General features: G+C 39.3%; 1 protein-coding gene across 2 annotated transcripts in view; it reads right to left on the reverse strand.

Moving 5' to 3' along the window:
- ADAMTS12 (ADAM metallopeptidase with thrombospondin type 1 motif, 12) overlaps positions 1-21,387 on the reverse strand; it is a 375,774-nt gene that overhangs the window by 65,334 nt on the left and 289,053 nt on the right. For both annotated transcript variants that reach the window (XM_011952570.1, XM_011952571.1), the window contains 2 exons: positions 18,798-19,042; positions 17,268-17,406 (listed from right to left, as the gene is read on the reverse strand). In XM_011952570.1, coding sequence (XP_011807960.1) covers positions 17,268-17,406; positions 18,798-19,042 — 384 coding nt within the window. The remainder of the gene's footprint in view (positions 1-17,267; positions 17,407-18,797; positions 19,043-21,387) is intronic.

Below are 21,387 nucleotides of genomic sequence, written 5' to 3' on the forward strand. Positions count from 1 at the left end.
TAAAGACTAAGACCCCTGAAAGGCAGAGCAGTCTGTACAAAGGCTGGCACCCTGAGCTCTCGGGATGTCTAGACCTTGTGTGGGCTCATTAGTGTACAGAACTCCAGAACTGGAAAGGCCCTGAGCAATCCAGTGAGCTGATCACCTCCTCACTTTACAGCCGAGGACACTGAGGGGCTTTCCCACAGTCACACAGCTGGCAGCACTGACCTGGAACCTGCTGTCCTACCACCCACCACCTCGCGCTGCCTCAGCATGGACTTGCTTCAGCCAAATCCCCCTGATGCCAGATGGCATCTTGTCACTTAAAAAAGTGTCAGAGGGGCTTGCAAAACAGTAAGTAAATCCTTTAAAAAAGAACTTTTTTTTTTGAGAAAATTGTGTTTTCAATAGAAAAGTAAACCCTCAACCACTCAGGCTTTCTCAACTAACAGATGTCAGTGGAATAGAGAGTTGGATCGTTGATATCAGAGAAGCTGACATGCATCTGCCATTGGAGAGTAGGAAAAAAAAAGTTTAGCTGCTTAGAAGTTTCATTAAAGCTTGGATGGTTTGGCAAATTCTTGATGTCAAAACATGAAAAGGACTGTCAGATGACTGTAACAGGTTGGAAACATTCCCCAAAGGCTTGTATCTGTGCATGAATAGCAAAGATAAGTGTGCTTAGTGTTCCTGTCTCCAGAATGGCACAAAACCTTACATAAAATCCCCTTTGGAAAGTTCATAACATTGCATGGGTCAATCCAATGCACCAGCTGGGAGATGAACGGATAGGCCAGGCAGATGTCATCAAGGGCAAAAGGAAAAGGGATAACTATGTGTCAGAGTTTCTCCACTGACATTAACGGTCCTGGTGACCATTACTCTTCTCTTGGCAACTGCATTCTTATATACGACAGCCCTTGTATGTGCCAGGTGCCAAGCTAAGCCCAGTCTTCCAATGAGGGCCCCAACCCAGTAGGTCGACTTCCCTGACGTTATAGGATAGCAATACCTGGCCAAGTGCTTCTTTCTCATGTGATGCTTGTGTGTTCATTTGGTAAAATTTAATTTATCAATTCATTTCTTATCTATTTCTGGTTAAATAATTAAAAAAAAAGAAAGTAAATAGAATCCAAGGGTCCTGAGTTCTAGTTCCTACTTTCCCTTCTACACATCACTGGGTTTAGTCTGAACAGTGATATTCATGCTGTTGGAGGGCAGGAAGCTCAGCTAGTTTATCCTGGAAGCATCTCTTACATTTTAAAAGCGATGCTCCATAAAGGGAAGACAAAGTTTAATCATTGGAAACCTTGGATAATGAAAGGATCTGGTTAATATAAGTTTATGGTTAACCTAGAAAATGGTTTGTTGCAACGATTGTCAGAATGTTTCAAAATGATACCAGTTCATATCGCCTTCGTGAGTGTGCATATGGCAGCTTGTATTTTCCAAAGGTGGCTGCAACAATATTCTCCCATTCAGCATGCTCTTCCACAACATGACCTTGTCATCCCTTGCTGAGACGCTGAGTCTAATTCCTCTGGCCTTGAACTAAATGCAGAAGTGATGCTGTGTGACTTCAGAGGCCAGATTAGAAAAGGCCAAGCAACTTCATCTGCTGCATCTGTGTCTCACTCTCGAGACACTCCAGCTACCGCAGTGGGGAAACTCAGCGCCCTTGGAATGGCCACATGTAGGTCGACAGTCAGTCCCAGATAAACCTAGCCCTTGGATCAACCGGCTCAGGTGCCAGTCACATGAATAAAAGAGCATTCAGATGGTTCAAGCCCCCAGGCATTTGAGTCTTCCTAGCCAAGGTGCCAAACATAGTGGAACAGAGGCACAGCATACCCAGTGTGTCCTGTCTCAATTTCTGACCCACAGGATCTGTGGCATAATAAAGGGGTGGGTGTTTTACTACACTAATTTAAGGGTGGTTTATTACATACCAGGAGTAATGGAAAGAACACTCAATAAATGTGAGCTCTCTTCTTTCCTCCAGTCAGGACCCAGAGCTGCAATTGAGCTTGGCTTGCTATAGTCCAACCATGATTGATTATATTGATTTTTCATGTTCTCTTCTCTTGTGCTACAGTTCTTCTGTTTTCCCTCCAGATCCACTGTGCCCACTTCTCTTCCCTGCTCTCAACCTCAAGAAGCTCATCCTGTGAATTGCTGTGGCTTCCCATGAGATTTGGGAAATGAAGGCACTATCTCTTTGTTTAACTGCTCCTTCCCCTTAGTTCTTTAGGCCTAGGGGTGGTAGCCTGATTCCCCTGACCCTCCACTGTTAATGGGCAGGGGCAATAAATCACCTTTCCTAATTTCCCTAAACCCTACCCATATCTTTGAAAGTAGGCAAGGTTGTTACCTTGACTGTGCTAGCTGTTTCCTGCTGGGTCCCTAACTGGTGATATCTCCTTTGCAGTAAAAATCCCAAACTATTCCTCTTCAGTGACACACTTGTTAACTCTGAAAATCAATTACTGAAATAACAAAATCTTTCTTGGACATAGGATATTGTAATATCTCTTGTGGAGGGGGTTCGAATCAGTCACCTTTTAAGAGCAGTTATCATTATTGACACTGCAAATGCAGGAAATACAACACGTTCAGCTAAGTCTATGTGACTTTGATCTTTCCCTGGAAATTAAAGAAAGACAAATGAGGGCTGGGCGCGGTGGCTCAAGCCTGTAATCCCAGCACTTTGGGAGGCCGAGACAGGTGGATCACGAGGTCAGGAGATCGAGACCAGCCTGGTTAACACCGTGAAACCCCGTCTCTACTAAAAAAATACAAAAAGCTAGCCGGGCGAGGTGGCGGGCGCCTGTAGTCCCAGCTACTCGGGAGGCTGAGGCAGGAGAATGGCGTAAACCCGGGAGGTGGAGCTTGCAGTGAGCTGAGATCTGGCCACTGCACTCCAGCCTGGGTGATAGAGCGAGACTCCGTCTCAAAAAAAAAAAAAAAAAAAAAGAAAGACAAATGATATTGGCTTTTTATTTGGCTTGCTATTTTTCCCTTTCTCTTCTATACTAAATATAGTCCCAAAAGAAATTCCAGCTAATTAAGGATGCCAATCAATGTGTTGCCACAGCACTAAGTTAACTGTTTATCTGGAAGCACTTACTTCAAAAGACACAAAGTAAAAATCAGTCGCATTCCAAAATATATGAGAACTAAATTCAAAATGTTATTTCCAGACCATTCTGAATGCCTTTCCCCATGTAGCAACCAGAACATTGCCACGCAGCAGTAAATACTTAGTAAATCTCATTGGATACTAGCAGTGAAAGGTCAACTAAGTGCCTTTGAAAGAACTGTCTTCCTGTACTTTAAACAGGAGTACTCATCTTGAATGAAAATTATGCCTCAATACAAGGAACAAGCAATGTTCCTTATGTCTAAAAGAAAATGACATAGCTCATCATATTCTCAATTCAATATCGAGATTGTAAAATCGAGGGAATTTGTTATGGTTAATTTAATTTGATTCAAAAATTCAGTTTAGACAACTGAAAGACTTAGATAAAACAACTGAAGACATAGCTCATTGTAATGACTTATGGCAAAAATTATAGTATTTCCTATTATGTATAAACTTAAGATTAGATACTTAAGACAGTGAACATTTAATTGCAGCATGTGAAAGTTTCAAGGCATTGTGTACGCAGTCTTTAAAATACTGCTAAGGTCTCCTTTTTAAAATAACCATTTAAGTGAGAATGATACCAGTACAAGTTCAATTGCACATTAGCACATAAATTATAACCCTCCCCAAATTAGACATAACATTGATTTTAATAACAAAAAATGATAACAATCCTGTGACTCAATAGAGAGCTTGTCACTTACAGTTCTCCTAAACAAGTAACAAACATTAACTTCACAAGAAGAAGAGAAGTGTAGGAATTGTATAACCATCTCTCTTGTCAATGAGTCCATTCTTAGCCAACTTTCAATTTTGGTTCCCACTAAATATTTACCTTTTTTCTTTCTGGATCTCTTGGTTTCTTCACTTATTTTCATGCTCTGTGAATTCAGATCCATCCTTCATAATGAAGGCTTTGTCAAGGACAGCTTGGGTCTCATGACTATAGAAGGTCAAATACATTGAAGTGCGTGTGTGTTTGTATGTGTATGTGTGTGTGATCAAAAACAATCACAACATCAACAGCACCATCAAAACTGGAACTGGTTTTGAATTCTGCTTTTAACGTTTACTTACTGAGTGATCATGGACAATCCTACTAACCTTCTCAAGCCTCAATTTCCTTGTCCTCATCTTCATGATGGCAAAAGATTATAGTGTAGGGTTGTTGTGAGGACAAAATGATGTATGCATCCTCATATGCCCATGACGTACCCTAAGTCCTGGTACTATGCTGAATGCACACAGAGGGACCCTGAGAAAAGTTTTGGAACCTGAATCCAAAGCCTCTCTGTAACCCACTCATCCAATCATGAATATTAACTCCCTCTAAAATTCTGCTTCCTGCACCTTGTAAGATCAGGGTTGGCTTCACACACTGAGACTAGGGAATAAAGCAAACTCAACTCAGCCAATTCACTAAAGCCCTAGTTTTCATACTCCTGTGACATAAACTCCTTCCTACAAGCAACTAGACCCTTGTTACACAATTCATTTTTATTTGCTAGCTCAAAAGAACATTGACATTGACTTCAATAACTACAAATATTGAATGTATATTAGATAATAAGATCTCATTTTACTATCATCATTTGTTGAAACCCATACCTCTCACATCAGTAAAACTCCAAGCCACTACATTTTCTCTCCCTGAAATGCCAATGAACTGTTACATAAGTTCATAAGTTAACTGTCATGGTTACGAGTAACATAAGAATTTATATAAGAAATGCTTAAATAAGGTGCTTAAAGAATGTTTAACAGTCTTAGGTAGAAAAATTCTGCCCTATGAAGGAGATATTTTAAAATTTCACCACAATTGAGAAGTATTCCTGCCTGATTATGACTCCCCTTCTGTCTCCAAGTCAGGGACCTCATTCACTTAAAGAAAATTAAAGGCCTGCAATGTTTCACAGCTCTCATGGGTTAACAAGAAAAGCAGATAGTCAGCATTCCACAGAGCACACTGAGCAAGGCAAAGCTTCACAGAAACCAACTGAGAAATTCCAGGCAACTGCATTATTAGAGAACAAAACTAGGGGCTTGAAATAAGGGCAGGATGAATCTCTGCTGGCCACTCAGGGTAAAAATGGAACTAGGAAGACTAAATAACTGACCATTCGATTAGCCACTCTGATGAAGGATTCTCATTTCTTCATTAGTGAACTATGACAGAAAGGTTATCAGACCTCCACTGTATATTACTAGTAGTTTATTTTATATATTTATGCGTTTAGTAAACTATATAATGCCCTCATTCCAGGGCATCCATCTCTCAATTCCAATAATTTAATTCCATTAAAATCATCTGAATTCATTCTCCTATTATCTTTATGAAGTCCTACATTATGACAGATCAATATCTGAACTCGGTAGATCCTACCTGGCCATTATGGTGGACAAATCAGATGGATTAGCACCAAGATGAGTGCACTTTGAAAATGTTAAAGAAGTATCTGACTCTGAATTTCCAAAGAAGTGTATTCTGCTTTCTAAATATCAGTATATGGTCACAAATCAGAGTCATAGTGGAATAGGTGCTTCTATTTATGAATCTTGTGCTTTATCAAGGATATGTGGACAGTATCTCAAGCATGGTTACACTGAGCTTTAGTAGGAATACTATTGGATAAATCCTGTAGGAACTAATTTCAGTAAACAGAAGTATCTGCTCCACACTAATTTATTTCCAATGAATGTGATCTAGTTTATAACTCAGTTTAGAACAGTCAAACAATCTCCAGGAACTTTGCAGGCATGGTCTTTGCAGTTTTCAATATTTGCTTTTCCCTACCAGCACATGACATTTTTTGAACAAAGGGACAATGACTAAACTCCAGAGAGAATTTACCCAGGAGATAAAGGAAACGGAGAAGTCCAGGGTAGGGCAGGAGAAAGTGTTCCCTCTTTTGTGTAGGCCACCATTGTACCTACAGGCCCCAAAAGGCAGAAACAAGATCACTGAGCACAAAAATGGCAAAGGTCACATTCAGAAGTGAGGAGCTATTTTCCAGAAGTAGGGCCATTCCAGGACACAGGAAATTTTGGTCAGTCTCTATTATAACTGACAGAACTCTGCAGTACTAGGGCTGCAATGAGGGAAAAAGGTGGCTTTTGCATTTCTCTAAAAGTGATCCTGAGCTTTTGCCCAACTATTTTCTTATAAGGAGTCCTGAAGCTTCCTGTGGAGATGCATATCTGTGTCAAGCCATTTCTGCAGATGTTTCTTCACAGATAATCTATTGGCTGAAATTTCATTGGTGATCTTTTGATGGGTGACTCAGATAAATGACTTTCATTAAGCCTTCTGTAATGCATGGTAATTCTCTTCCAAGTTTCCTGAGGAGTAGTCAGTCCTAAATTCCCCTAAAGTCAGAGCGTCACTCCCCATGGTAAGGCAGAAGTAAAAGCAAATGTGGCTGAGGGGAGAGAAGAACACATACTGGCTTGGAGACAAGAATGTCACTGGTGTTCTCTGAGAGTGCCCTTTACCTCTGAGCAGTAAACTGTGGAAAACAGGCTGGCTTTCATACCAGTGAGCTCAGTTTAGACTATTGTCTTGCCAGTTTTTCACATAGATCTCTGATCAAGAACAAAGGTAATAAAATATTTTAAAAATTCAAAATAAGAAAACAACATCTTAGTGAATTTATGCTTAAATACTTCTTTGTTCCAAATGTGTAACAGTAATATATAACATGTAAACATGTAAACAAAATTAGATTATAAAATACAAAAAATAAGGCACCACACTCAAAAGCAGTCAAACAGCCCTGCAAAATACTGAGCAGAACTTAAGTGAAGTGCTTAACTTAAGCAGAGCTCTGTCAGGCTCCTGGCCTTGTTGGTGTCTTACTACCTTCCCAGGCCTGGAACTCATCAAGAGTGAATGCAGTTAATACAAGTATGAATTTATATCATATTAAGTAAACTCTATCCAAGGAATGCCAGTACAGCTCGATAACAGAAAATCTATTCATAGAGTAACCAAATTAGCATATTAATAGATATAAAACATGATCATCTCAGTAGTACAGAAAAATATCAGATTGAACACTCATTTATAATGAAAGATGTCATAAACTAGGAATAGAAGAAAATTTATTTTCCCTGATAAAAATCTGAAGGAGCAGAAATGAAGTGGGTGGATCACCTGAGGTCAGGAGTGTGAGACCAGCCTGGCCAACATGGCGAAACCCCGTATCTACTAAAATTACAAAATTAACTGGGTGTGGTGGTGCATGCCTGCAATCCCAGCTCCTCGCCAGGCTGAGACAGGAGAATCACTTGAACCCAGGAGGTGGAGTTTGCAGTGAGCCAAAATTATGCCACTGCACTCTAGCTTGGGCAAAAAGACCAAAACTCTATCTCAAAATAAGAAAAAAAAAGAAAAGGAAGAACAACCACCGCCGCACCCCCAACTACTTAGCACAATCACTCTTGGAGAGTTTTAGGCCTGGGAAGTTAGCAAGACAAGAATTCAATTTTTAATCAAGAGCTCAGCTGACCTACCTGCTGGCTCCATCACTTTATTCAGTATATTGTCAATGTCACCATGAGACAGCAGTTCTAAACAATCATGACAAATCCTGGTCCTGAAATGAGGTCCTGCAGTGTGGTCAGGTAAAACTGCAAAAATGTTAGAAAGGGTGGGGTGCATACAGAGAGAAGATGGGAGAAAAGAGGCAGGAGAGAGAAAAAAGAAAAAGGTACTAAAAGGAAATTACACTCTAATCAAGCCTGTAAATTATAATTCGAAAATACACTTAGAGAAATCTAATGCTAAGTCAAGCTACAAAGTAATTAGAATAGGAATCTACTCTGGGTGAAATAAATTTGATAGGACACTCTGATTAGCCTTAAAATAAGCATGTTACTGCCTCTGGGCATTTTAATTAGACATATATAAAAATAAACTCTTCTTCAGACCTGTTTCTTGTTATATGCTCTTTGTCACAGTGAATGATACCACCATTTGGTTACTTACCCAACAGAGCACACAGGGTGTTACCTTTCAATCTTCCCTATGCTCAAATCACTCTCCACTAATAGGTAAATAGAATCAACCACTGAGCCCAGTCTAGCCTTTTTCCTAAATAGCTCCACATTTGTACAATTTTTCCATCTATGTCACTTTAATTTCAGTTCTAGCCACTGTATTATTTCCCTTGACTGCCGCAAAAACTTTGGATCTCTTCTCCTTACCTCTTGTACTTTTCTCCAACACAGAAATAAAATGTTGAGGATGTTCCAATAAATTTTAAAAAGATATAATTTCTATTAGTTGAGCATAATAAATTGTAAAAATGGAAGAAACAAGAATAGATAAATATAAAAATGACAACTAGAAAACTTGGGGAAAATATATAGTCATTGAAATAAAAAATGCTGTGTTGAGGGTAAATTCTAGACAGGACACAGTTGAAGAGTGAGTGAGTGATGTTGAATAAAGTTCTGAGGAACTCAGAATTCAGTTCAAAAGGAAAAAATATTTGGAACATATAAAAAGCATTTAAGATGTGTACAGGGTAGATTTGAGAAGTTTCAGCATTCATATAATAGGAGTCACAGAACAGAGAATAAAGAGGATAATCAATGAGTAATATTTAAATAGATAATTACTAAGAATTTTCTGGCACTTCTTTTTAACAATTACATTTTACATATATTCATTCATTTAATTCTCATACCAACCATACAAAATTTCTCACATTTATAGATGAAGAAATTGAAGCACAAAGAAGTTACACAAGGTCATATAGTTGATAGCTGGTTAAGCTGGGATTTAAATCTGAACAGTCTGGTTCCAGAGGCCACAATCTTCTTTTTCTTTGAGACAGAGTCTCACTCTGTTGCCCAGCCTGGAGTGCAGAGGTGTAATCTCAACTCACTGCAACCTTTGCCTCCCTGGTTCAAGTGAATCTCCTGCATCAGCCTCCTGAGTAGCTGGGACTACAGGCGCGTCGTCACCATGCCCAGCTAATCTTTGTATTTTTTGTAGAGATGGGGTTACATCATGTTGGCCAGGCTGGTCTCAAACTCCTGACCTCAGGTGATCTGCCTGCCTTGTCCTCCCAAACTGCTGGGATTACAGGCGTGAGCCACGGCGCCCATCCCAGAGGCTACAATCTTAATGAACTACCATGATATACTAATAGGACTATTTATTACTTAAGAATGAGAAAGAGAGTCATGGGACCAGGGAAGATTTTATACAACTGCAGGAGACACTTGCCTGAATGCATCTCTATCTTAAAGAAAATAGTCGTCAGTCAACAGGAAGAAAGAATAATATAAATGAATGAGAAAATGAGGAGTACCTATTGACCCATATGGTCAAGGAGAAGTGTGAAGAAACTATAAGGATGAGTTGCTTTCATGCACAGACCACTGCATGCCCACTCTAGCCACTTGATCTGCAGACAGCTTACCTTTGAATGCATTCCCGAGTCCTATGTGAGGACAGAAGCATGAAGAAAAATCTCCCCCACCTAACTAAAGTAGGACTGACTAGAACCAGTGGAGAAATTTCTTTGGAAGCAAGAACGGCAATGGACAAAACCCACTGTTATTCTTATTTTATATAAAGTTGCAGAGAAAAAAGAAGAAAAGTAACCCAACTCATTTATGAGCCTTCTATAACTTTGACACCCAACTGAACAAGGAGAGTGCTGGAAGGGAATATTAAAGATAGATCTCATTCATGAATGCAGATACAAAAGTCCTAAGTGAAATATTAGCAAACAGAACTCAACAGTGTATATAATACATGTATGAATTTATACCACATTAAGTAAGCTTTATCAAAGGAATGCCAGTACAGTTCAATAACAGAAAATCTATTCATGAAATAACCAATTCCTTTAGCATATTAACAGAGAAAAACTATATGATCATCTCAGTAGATGCAAAAAAAATTAAACAGATTCAACACTCATTTATAATAAGGTAACAAGCCAGGAATAGAAGAAAATTTTTTTTGCTGATAAGGATCATCTGAAGCATTCTTATCAAAGTCAGGAGAAAGGCATACATGTCTCTTATTGTCTATTATGATCTATTCCTTTCAGCACTCTGCTAGAGGTCCAATGCAATGCAATGACTTTAAAAAACAAAAAGTAAAACATCTGGAAAGGAGACAAAAATTTTCTTATTACTGAAACAAAAATTCAAAAAGTTCTACAGACAAACTGAGAACTAATAATAGAGTTCAGAAAGGTTGCTGGATACAAAATTAAAACACAAAAATCAAGAGCATTCCTAAGTATCTCTAAGGAGAAAATAATTCTTAAAGAATCCCAAAGACCTGAATAGAGAGATCTATTGTATTTATACCTTGGCTAGTCAGGCTCTTTTTTGGTTCCATATGAATTTTAAAATAGTTTTTTTCTAGTTCTGTGAAGAATCTAAATGGTAGTTTAATAGGAATAGCATTGAATCTGTAAATTGCTTTGGGCAGTATGGCCATTTTAATGATATTGATGCTTCCTTTTCATGAGCATGGAATGTTTTTCCATTTTCTTGTGTGTGTTATCTCTGATTTCTTTGAGCAGTGTTTTGTGGTTCTCTTTGAAGAGATCTTTCACCTCCCTAGTTAGCTGTTATGTATTCAGACCCAGGAAAACTCAGTTTTAAAGGTATCAATCCTCACCTAAGTAACATACAAATTGATTACAATTCCAATAAGGATTTTCTTGGAGTTTTACAAATTGATCCTAAAATTTAATAAATAAGCAAAGGCCAGGAATAGACAAGAAGATTTTTAAAGAGAAAGAACTAGATAAGGAATTTTAATATTAACACATATATAAAGCTGCAAAAATTAGAGAACTAGATCATTGCAACAGAATAGGAGATGGGAAAGAGACCCACACCTATAAGCAAATTGGATAAATGCCAGTGAAAGAGCTTCCAGATGGCTGAACACATGGAAGTTCTGGGAGGGTGGAGCACCCAGAGGGTGCATGGAAGCTCTGTGACCTTTCCACACGCCTTGCCCTGTACATCTCTTCATCTGTTTCCTTTGTAACATTCTGTATAAGAAACCAGTAAGTAGCACTGTGCCACACCTGGGAAGGAGGAAGGACTCACAAAAAGAATCAAGCATGGAACCTGTCATCCAGGAGTTTACAGTCTGACAAAGGAGATAAGATGTGCACACAAATATTATAATTAAAATTACAAGTTGGTAAATAATCAGAGGCAGATGAAGACGGAGTTTGATCATTTTAACAATAGAATTCTGTTAAAAACCAAGCTAATAAGATTTTAATGACTACAGTTCCTAAAAAGTTGGGTCTTTTTACAGCTATGCTTACAAAACTGGATGGAAAAAGGAAAACAAGAGAGAATCATCACTTATCATGCTTAGAGTTCTCACAGATAGGACACAGCGAGTTTGTTATTTGAGATGCAATTCCTTTGACTCTGACAGTGGCAAAGCATCACACAGCTGCCCCAGAGAAGCCACAATGAACTCCATCTTTTCACATGCAGCTGCAGGAACAAGAGGAAAGAAAACCAGTTCCACCCAGAGGTACGGACAAAGAAAAGAACCCTCCCAAGGAGGCCGCATGGTAAGTGACCATGGAGAGCATCACTCGGTCGGAAAGGCAGGCAAGTTATTAGCTTAGTCCTGGCCTTCCTATTTAATACAAGACAGTGGTAATGTTTAACAAACCCTGGCTGTAGTGACAAGCCTGGGATCTGATGGAGGAAATCCAACTGAAAAGCAGCCAAGAGAAACAACAAGCTAGAAACAGACGTTCCAGCTACTAGGATGCATACACATTTAACCCGAATTACATGTAGGTGGGGTGGGATGACAGCATTCATTCTAAGTGCTCTCTAGAGATTTCACCTCCTCCCTCATGTAGATATTGTCAAGTGCAGTTATAGCCATCCACTTTAGTTTTGTCAAATTCTCAGTAATTTCTTTAAAATAAGATATTAAAATAATAACAGCTTTAAAAGTGCCAACAAGGAGGGGCTGTCATATTAAATAAATGTGGTTGGAATAATTGATCATTCCTAAGGAAACTGGATTCCTACTTTATACCTCACACAAAAATAAATTTAGGTGGGTTAAACTCCCTATGTGAAATTCAAAATTCTAAAACTTTTAGAAGAAAATAAAGGATCATATCTACATATAGGATAGCAAAGTATTTTTAGTTAAGACATCAAAAGCACAAACATTAAAGGGAACACTGAAAAAATTCATTATATTAAAAATTTAACTTTTTTTTTTTTGAGACAGGTTCTCACTCTGTTGCCCAGGCTGGAGTGCAGTGGCAGGAGCTCGGCTCACTGCAGCCTCAACCTCCTGGGCTCAAGTAATCCTCATGCCTCAGCCCCCAGAGTAGTTGGGACTACAGGGATGCACCACCACCACACCTGGCTAAGTTTTGTATTTTTTGTAGAGACAGAGTTTCACCATGTTGTCCAGGTTGATCTCGAAATCCTGGGCACAAGTGATTTCCTGCCTCACAAGTATAATATTTCTACTTAATATGAGTTCTGCTCGGTGTAAATAAGTCAACGCAAACAAAGTTTAAAAGATAAGGCAAAGACTAGAACAGAGACTTGCAACATTTTTGGTTCATATTGTCCTTCATGTTTCAGTCATTTTTCATGTGGCCTCTATGCAAAATAAGACATTTAACAGTTCCTCTCATTAAATAATTCAGTCCTAACTTAATAAAGATTTATGGTCCAACAACTTAGTAGCCATCTGAAAAAATAATACATATAAACTGAGAAACAGGCAGGGCATGGTGGCTCACGCCTGTAATCCCAGCACTTTGGGAGGCCGAAGTGGGCGGATCACCTGAGGTCAGGAGTTCGAGACCTGCCTGACCAACATGGAGAAACCCTGTCTCTACTAAAAATACAAAATTAGCCAGGTGTGGTGGTGCATGCCTGTAATCCTGGCTACTCGGGAGGCTGAGGCAAGAGAGAATCACTTGAACCCAGGAGGTGGAGGTTGCGGTGAGCCAAGATCTAGCCATTGCACTCCAGCCTGGGCAACAAGAATGAAACTCCATCTCAAATAAACAAACAAACAAACAAAAAAAAAAAAAAAAAGAAAGAAAAAAATAGTATTTTTGTTTCATTTTAAACTAACTTATGCTGATGAGATGTGTGCATCTATTGGATATTATACAATTTTTCAAATCTTGGAATGAGACTAGATGCCATATTTCCAGTTTCACATTGATTTTCAGGTGGTACTTGATTTTTTAATCAAAGTAACCACTGAAAAACCAGTTTCACAAACATAGAATGTCATTGAAAAGAATGTAGTGTGACCTAACCTTGAAGTACCTCGAGCTAATAGTAGACACATGATGTCCAAGAAATGTTAACTCTTGCTGTGTTTCCCTTTAACATTTTATTGTTTCCCTGGAAAATTTAAAATATTCCATGGCACCCTATGAGTTCACAGATTTACCCCTACAATATGCACAGACTGTATGACCTAGGAATTTTACTTTTAGGTATACATATTAAAGAAGCCCAAATATTGAGGTAATAAGGGAATAATCATAAGGTATTCATTACAGAATTGCAGAAATATTTATAGCTGCAAAATAGTAGAATGTATAAATAAGTCATGATATATTCATGCAATAGAACAGTACACAACCCTTAAAATAAATGTATGAGAGATTGGGCACAGTGGCTCATCCCTGTAATTCCAGCACTTTGGGAGGCCAAGGCAGGTGGATCACTTGAGGTCAGGAGTTTGAGACCAGCCTGGCCAACATGGTGAAACCCCATCTCTACTAAAAACACAAAAATTAGCTGGATGTGCCGGTGCATGCCTGTAATCTCAGTTACTCGGGAGGCTGAGGCAAGAGATCGCTTGAACCCAGAGGTAGAAGTTTCAGTGAGCCAAGATTGTGCCATTCCACTCCAGCCTGGGCGACAGAAAAAAAAAGTACTAGAGCTACTTTAATCAATGTGAATTTACCTCAAAAGCATAATGTTGAGGGAAAAAAAAGACAAAGCATGGTATAGTGCATACGATACTATTTGCAGAAAGCTTAAATGCCTGAGAAACAATCCTATATAATGTGTACATCTATACATATGTATAGTAAAAGTATTTAACCATATACATAGAATAATAAACACTAGTTTCATGACCCTAGTTAACTTTGGGGAAAAAGTGAAGGAAGTGGAGGTGGAATGCGCTTCTTGATTGTAGTTGTGGGATTTTTTTTTTTTTTTGTCTTTAGTAGTAAAGATTGAAACAAACAACAAAATGGTAAGAGCAATAAAGCTGAGTGCTTAGTGCAAAAGAATTTACTATATTCTCTATTTTGCTAGTATATTTGAAATGTTTCTCAGTAAAACTAAAATAACACAATAATTAAAAAAATAAAATGATTGCTACCACCTATTTGTAACCCATTTAGTATGGAAATCAATTTGGTAATAAGTTAATATTATCTGGTAATTGGGTGTAAGTCAATTATCAGAATATTTATATTCTTTGAACCTAGAAATTTCACATAGAAATTAAAACTCACGAGACCATTTTTTTACACAGGTCCCCAAATGCTCATCAGAACAACAGCAATAAGGAATTGGTTAAGGAAATTTTGCTTTATCTTTTCAGCAAATTAAATGCATCTTTAAAATTGATAGCTACGAAGATTGTATAACACCTGAAAAAGTATCCCTATTGTGATCAGCAAAAATACATGTGTGTAATGTACATAAATGCATCTGTATGCATACAATTTATACATCTATGATTAGAAAGAAATGCATTGAAAGGAAAGAAAAGTAGCAAAAGTACATGTGTTAGGGTGGTGACAATTTTTCATGTTTCAGTAATGTGTTTAACTTACTTTTAAAGTTAAGCTTAAAGTTTTAGCTTAGATGAAATAAAAATCCACCACTGAATGATTCAGTGTTTCAGGCAACATTCCAATGTTATATTTAGCAATGTGTGTCCTGGGTGAATAACAGCATTTCATCCTCTATGTTTGAGAGTATTACAGTAGATATGCTGTCTTTCTTCTTTGCCAGAGTAAGATTCGCCCTCACTCAAACAAACAGTGAGGCTGAAGTTCAGGTGAGCACGTGAGCATTGTGATCTTTCCCATTAAGGCTTAGTAATCAGAGTGACATTTACCTAGGTAGGTGGAGGTGCTGCTGAAGGCTTAGGATGTGACAAAACCAAATGTCTGATTCACATCTGGTAAGAGTGTCCAATTTCCTAGCTGACTTCAGATGTCTTTTTATGAATACTGCACACGTCAGCCACTTATCTCTTGATTCCTGATGTTCTGAAATACTGTCTGTGCGATGCAAAGGGTCCATTCTATCTTGAAATAGAAGAGGGTGGAGGATGTTCTCTTGTTTCTTTCGGGAGTCCCTGTCATCAGCACTGGCTGTTTCATTCCATGGTGTCCTGGGACAAATGACTTAGAGCTTAAACTTGTACTTCATAGAAAGATGAGGACAAAGGGGATGACAAATCGACAAAGTATTTATATCTAAAGTCACAATGACTTCATTTTCCTCCCATTGCTCCTCAGGGAAAGATTTTTTTCACCGACTTATTTTCTGCTTAAATTGCCTTTGCCTAACTCTAAGCCCAGCCCCCAACCCTGGGCAGTGGTGGGCAGTACGTTTGGAAATGCTAGAGGCAGCGGTAGGAATGGCAGGACTGATTTTCCTATCAACACCGCTCATGGCTGCTGCCACTGACTGCACCTTTGACCTTGACAGATTTCCAGAGGGTTAGTTAGCATTGTTAAAATATCACACAATTTAGAGTGAATGTTTTATTCTTGTGAACTCTAAAAGCTAACCTTGGCTTTCTGTGCTGAAATGGGGAAAGAAAGAAGCTGACAATATAAAAATTATTTATAAGGTTGATGGTGCACAACTCTCAGGGGTGGGAAAGCCAGTGAGCAGGTGCTGCAGAGACCTGGCATGCGAGAGGGAAGCCTGTAGGGGAGTAGGCCATGGTCTTCTGGTCCATTCACTGCTTCACTTTTCTTCCCTTTTGCTACATCACCAATTCTGGCACATCACTCTATAGCTGCCCTAGTCTTGCAGGTTGCAGTTATAGGCTAGAGGCAAGAAGTTTCAGAACAGACTTAGACATGACCCAAAGGAGAAAGAGAGGTAGAGGCTTTTGCATGTGGTGATATTACTAAAGCCCCCTAAATGAGTAATATAGCCCCATGTATTCAACAGGCCCTGACCCCTGCCTTCATAGGGTTTGGGAAAGTTCATCCAGCACTGCAGCAGAGAGATCCCACACTCCTCAAATGTCCATGTACCCCTCCATAATTGCTAGCCTCCCTTTGCAGTTAGATGGTACCCATATGACTAACGCCAACCAATGAGATGTGAGTGGAAGTGACTTGCAGCACTTCCAGGCCAAGGCTGTCAAAAGAGCCAGGGTGCCTCTCCCATCTTTCTTTCCTTACAGGGCAAGCTGGAAGCCATGTGTTTTGTATGCCTTATGTAGGAAACGAAGCAGAGTCTTCTAACCTGCTTCAGGCATACAATGGGTTAAAAGTCAACCTTCATTGTGTTGAATTACTAAGATTTCAATGTTTTTGTCCTTGTGGCAGAACTTATCTCATCCTGACTAATACATGGCAGCAAGTGAACCTCTCCAGTGCTTGATTTTGTGAGAGTAAGCTGCTCCCCTGCTATATGTGTAAAAACGGATAAACAGGAGATGGAGAAAGAGCACCGGGTTAGGAATCAGAAGAGCTGGTTGTAGTTGAATTTGGCCAAGATTTATGGTACATGTTTGAGGAGTTGTTCCACTTTTGTGGTCCTCAGGTTCTCAACCAGAGCAGTGGTTTTTAATGCTTTTTGTTTGACATGTAACAAAACCTTCAAACAAAGGTTTTACGGAAAACTTTTATCAAAGTTTTTATCAGTTCTATAAAGGCCACTATATAGAGCTAGTAAAAGAAAAACTGCCTCTCTTCAAACCATGACCCTGCAGGCTCACTGTCCACAGAGGCCCCTGGCCATCTCAGTGGAGCCCTGCAGATCTGTGGGCAGACAGCACAAAGCAAATCATTGGTGTAATCGCCTCTACGACCTGCTCTGAGGCTGGCATGCTTTCATAGTGACAGCAGCTGTTTCTCACCTGTCCCGCAGGTCACACTGCAATCTGTCCAGCGGCTGTACTGCCAGAAGTACATCTGCTGCTCAACATCATTGTCGAGGCCATCTTTCTGGATTGTGTACTCATACTTGATGCCAGGGTTAGTCACCTGGAATAGAAGCTAAAAGCAAGAGAGGGGTCATGTCAAACTGTCATGACTTTATACTGTAAGCCAGTCATGTAAAAACACCACACAATGTCAGTCATCTAAAATTAGTGATGGAAGCATGCATTGGAACAAATGCCATTAAATAGATCTATACCTATGTCTGTGTCTAAGTTCATAACTATAAGTTCACCTCTACCTCTGTAGCTATATATTCTCCACCTAATTATTTCTTGGCTGGATTCGCGTGGGAATTTCAGTTCACATAAATGGGGAGATCAAATCATATGGGGAGTACTTTGTGGAAATGGCAAGGAGTGTCCTTTCCAACAACAGGCTGATAGATTACTTTGTGCTCTTACGTACTTACCAGCTTTGTGAATATAGGTAAGTGCCATAGTTTGCCCATATACAAAGTGGGGATAATAAATAGTGTCTATTTGTAGGATTGTTCTGAGGGTTAAATGAGTAAACACATGTAAAGTGGTTAGAACAGTGCCTCAGCGAATGTCAACTTGTGTGATGTTTGTTATTGTTGTCTTATGATGGCTTTCCCTACCTCTCAGGCTACTCAGTACCTTTAACAAATAGTAGTTCTGAGCTGACAATGGTCATGGGCTTTAGCTTAGTGATGCTGCTCTTGGGATCTTCCCCTTAATTTCGTCTCCTGCAGTCAGTCTACTCATCACATGTTTAAAATGGATTCACCTTAAACATAGAGGCAGTGGACTGGCTGCTCCCTGGGACTGGGGAAGCAAAGTCTCCTGACACTCACGGATCACAGCTGCCATGCTTCAGCTTCTGTGAGCGCTCTGATCTCTGGCTCGAAAAGGATGTCTCTCTAACTTTAGACTGTGGCTGGATCTAACTCCTTGGTCATTTGTCATCCTCAATCTGCTTTGCTGCTATTGGTATATTCATTCCACTCCTTTTCTACAGTTCTGTGCCCAGTATGAAAGACAAATTTCTTGTACCTTGGAAGAGCACACATTGTATTCTAACTCCTCTTTCCAGCAAGAATTTCACAAAGCCAAATGCTTTGCTTGAGGACAACACAGAGTAACATGTCAGTTTATCCTCACTGCTGGAAAGCTACTTGGAAACCTGTGCCACAATGACAAGAGACTTGAGGAACAATCACCCTCAAATAAGTCAGCCCAGAAGCTGAACTCAAACCTCCCAGTGGGTGGTTTTAGAGCACCTTGCATTTTGTTATGGGGGTTTCAGCAATATCTAGGCAATAAAGGATTAACAGCACAAACTACTATCTCATTCCCCTCCCTGCTCCTTGCTAAAAGAGGTTTTAAAGATTCTTACTTGATGTCACCTAGCAAATACCTAGGGGGAAAAATGAGAAGTATTCTAACTAGTATACATGTCAGCAGTTTCCCTCCTTTCTGCATTACCTGGATCCACACAGACTCATTGGTGGGACCTGTGGCCATCAGCTTTTCCAGGTCTCCTTTCCTGTCATACTGAAAGACAGTCCCTGCCAGCTTATAGTTCCCGTTCCACTGGATAATAAACCCTCCATTCAGGTAATATTTTTCAGGGTCTTCACTCCTGATGGCCAGGAAGTTTCCAGCTCCCTCAATTTCCATTACTCTTATGTCCCTTGCTCCTTTCGGAATGAGCCCAATGTCAACATAACCTAAGGAGAGAAGACACAATCATGAAAGAGGCACGCCAGCTTCTCAGCTGAATGCAAACTGTTTCTGACCCATTGTTCATCCTCTTTCCAGCCTCCCCATCATTTAGTGCCCTTGCTGGATGGCCACTGGGATTGGCAGAAGCACTAATTATGGGGGATTTTCGAGAACTTGGACAGGACCAGAATTCTCAGGAGTTTTGTGACTCAATATGTGCCTGGTTTTGTAAGGAGGGGTGAAATAAGTGCAGATTGGACTCTGAAGCTTTTGTGGTTGATCTAGTATTTATTTTTCTGTAATTTATGTTGATTGTTCAAAACCCTAAAGCTCCTTGCTAGCTTCCTGCTAGTATTTCTGCTTCCCCCTTTGTTGCTATTAAATTAGACTTCCTAAACATTGCATTGGATACATACGTTCCTTGCCAGCAGGTTAAAGACAGACTCTTAGAAGTAATGTAATCCTAGCTTCCATTCATTAAGAAAATCCTAGAGGGAATCTCAGATTGTTTGCCACCTGGCTATCTTTAATACAGCCTGTTATGAGGAACTCAACTCTGAGTACAGCCTTTTATACTGTTGGACAATTCTATTCATTAGAAAGTTTTCTTTCTCATTTTTTCTTTTATATATTGCTGAAATAGCAATTTATAATTTATTCTCATGTGTTCTAATTCAGCCTTCTGAAAAAGCGTCATATGCTGACATTTACTTAAAGATAACAATCAACTCTAGACACAGTCTTTTCCTTGTTTAATGATCATTATGGTAAGAGGCATACTGGTGATAAAAGGAATGAATACTTAGCGGTTGCCAGTGTTTGCCAGGCTCTATGCTAAACATTTTATGCATTCACCTTATTTATGCTTCTTGAGAACCATTACCTCATAAAATGGAAAGAACATGGACTTGGAAGTTGGCATTGTGCAAGGAGTTCTGGGGCAATGGGAGTTGAAAGACTTGGATTCTAGTCTCTGCATTTCTGCAAATCCACTCTATGACTTTCATTGATTCATCTAACTTTTTCAATCTCATTGCACAGAAGGGGACTGAATCATGACATCTGTGGTCCCTCTCGGCTCTAATAGTCAGTGATTTCCTCTTTTGTAAGCTAACTATTCTTTGTTCTTTCAACTTTTTAAAAAAATATATAAAATACAGTTTTAAGACGCCGAAGATCTTGGTGATTTTTCCACTGGATATGCACTAGGTTATTTGGTCTGATGAGCAAGCCCTTCCTCTTTGTCACCTGAAAGTGCCTCAATTTCTTCATGTTTCTCTGGCGCTAAAGAAGTATGGGGTCCTGGGGGTCAATCCCTGGCCTGTCCAGCAAGAATAATTTGCTCTGAAACTGGATACAGATCGCAACCTCAGCCTCATTTTTCAGATTGGCAGCTCTCATCCAGAGGAACCAAAATATGGTTTGTGTAGTATTTAATTAAGTTCCATTTGGCTCTCAAACACTGATTAAAACCACTAATGTATAACCACCTCGGGGAAGATATTGATCACATGTAATTGAGGCTAATGTTTTTAAAAAATAAATGCCCTTTGAGTGTTGCTATCTGCAGTCATTTTCTTACTTAGGATGTTGCATGCCTTTTCATAGCAGAGCTCATGCAGGTAAATCAACTGGCATGTAATACTCTGTCTACCACCTTGCTCCTTGCTTTTAAAAAATGAAAACCTAAATAGAAAAAAAAATAATAAACAACAGAGTTTGATTTTTATTCTTCCACTTAAGAGAGAAAATCCAAAATTAGAAATATTTATTAGGGTTAGATTGAAAGAGGCATACTTAATTTACTGCTTCTGAATAGCTTGTAGATAAAAGAAGGACCAGTAAGAATAGCTCCAAAATACAAGTGGTCCTTCAACAACACAGGGGTTAGGGCACCAAGTCCCTATACAAGTAAAAAACTTTGTGTCTAATTTTTCACTATCCCCAAACTTAACTACTTGACCAGAAGCTCTACCAATAACATCAACAGTCCACTACTACATATTTTTTGTGTTATATGCATTATATATTATATAAGTGTAAGCATTAGCTACTTGTACCAGTATTAGGGGAAGAGGAAAAGCATAATTCCGACCTCAAATAAGAAGTCTCTGGGTCCAAGGAGACCACCTGGCGAAACAATTCCATCACTATCCCAGTCTTGAGCACCTTGAGCTAAAAGAATACTCAGGATGCCTGTAATCCCAGCACTTTGGGAGGCCAAGATGGTTGGATCATGAGGTCAGGAGTTTGAGACCAGCCTGGTCAACATGGTGAAACTCCATTTCTACTAAAAAAAATACAAAAATTAGCCAGGCATGGTGTCATGCACCTGTAATCCCAGCTACCA

The sequence above is a fragment of the Colobus angolensis genome, unplaced genomic scaffold, assembly GCF_000951035.1.
Source record: "Colobus angolensis palliatus isolate OR3802 unplaced genomic scaffold, Cang.pa_1.0 Scaffold341, whole genome shotgun sequence".
Classification (NCBI taxonomy): Eukaryota; Metazoa; Chordata; class Mammalia; order Primates; family Cercopithecidae; genus Colobus; species Colobus angolensis.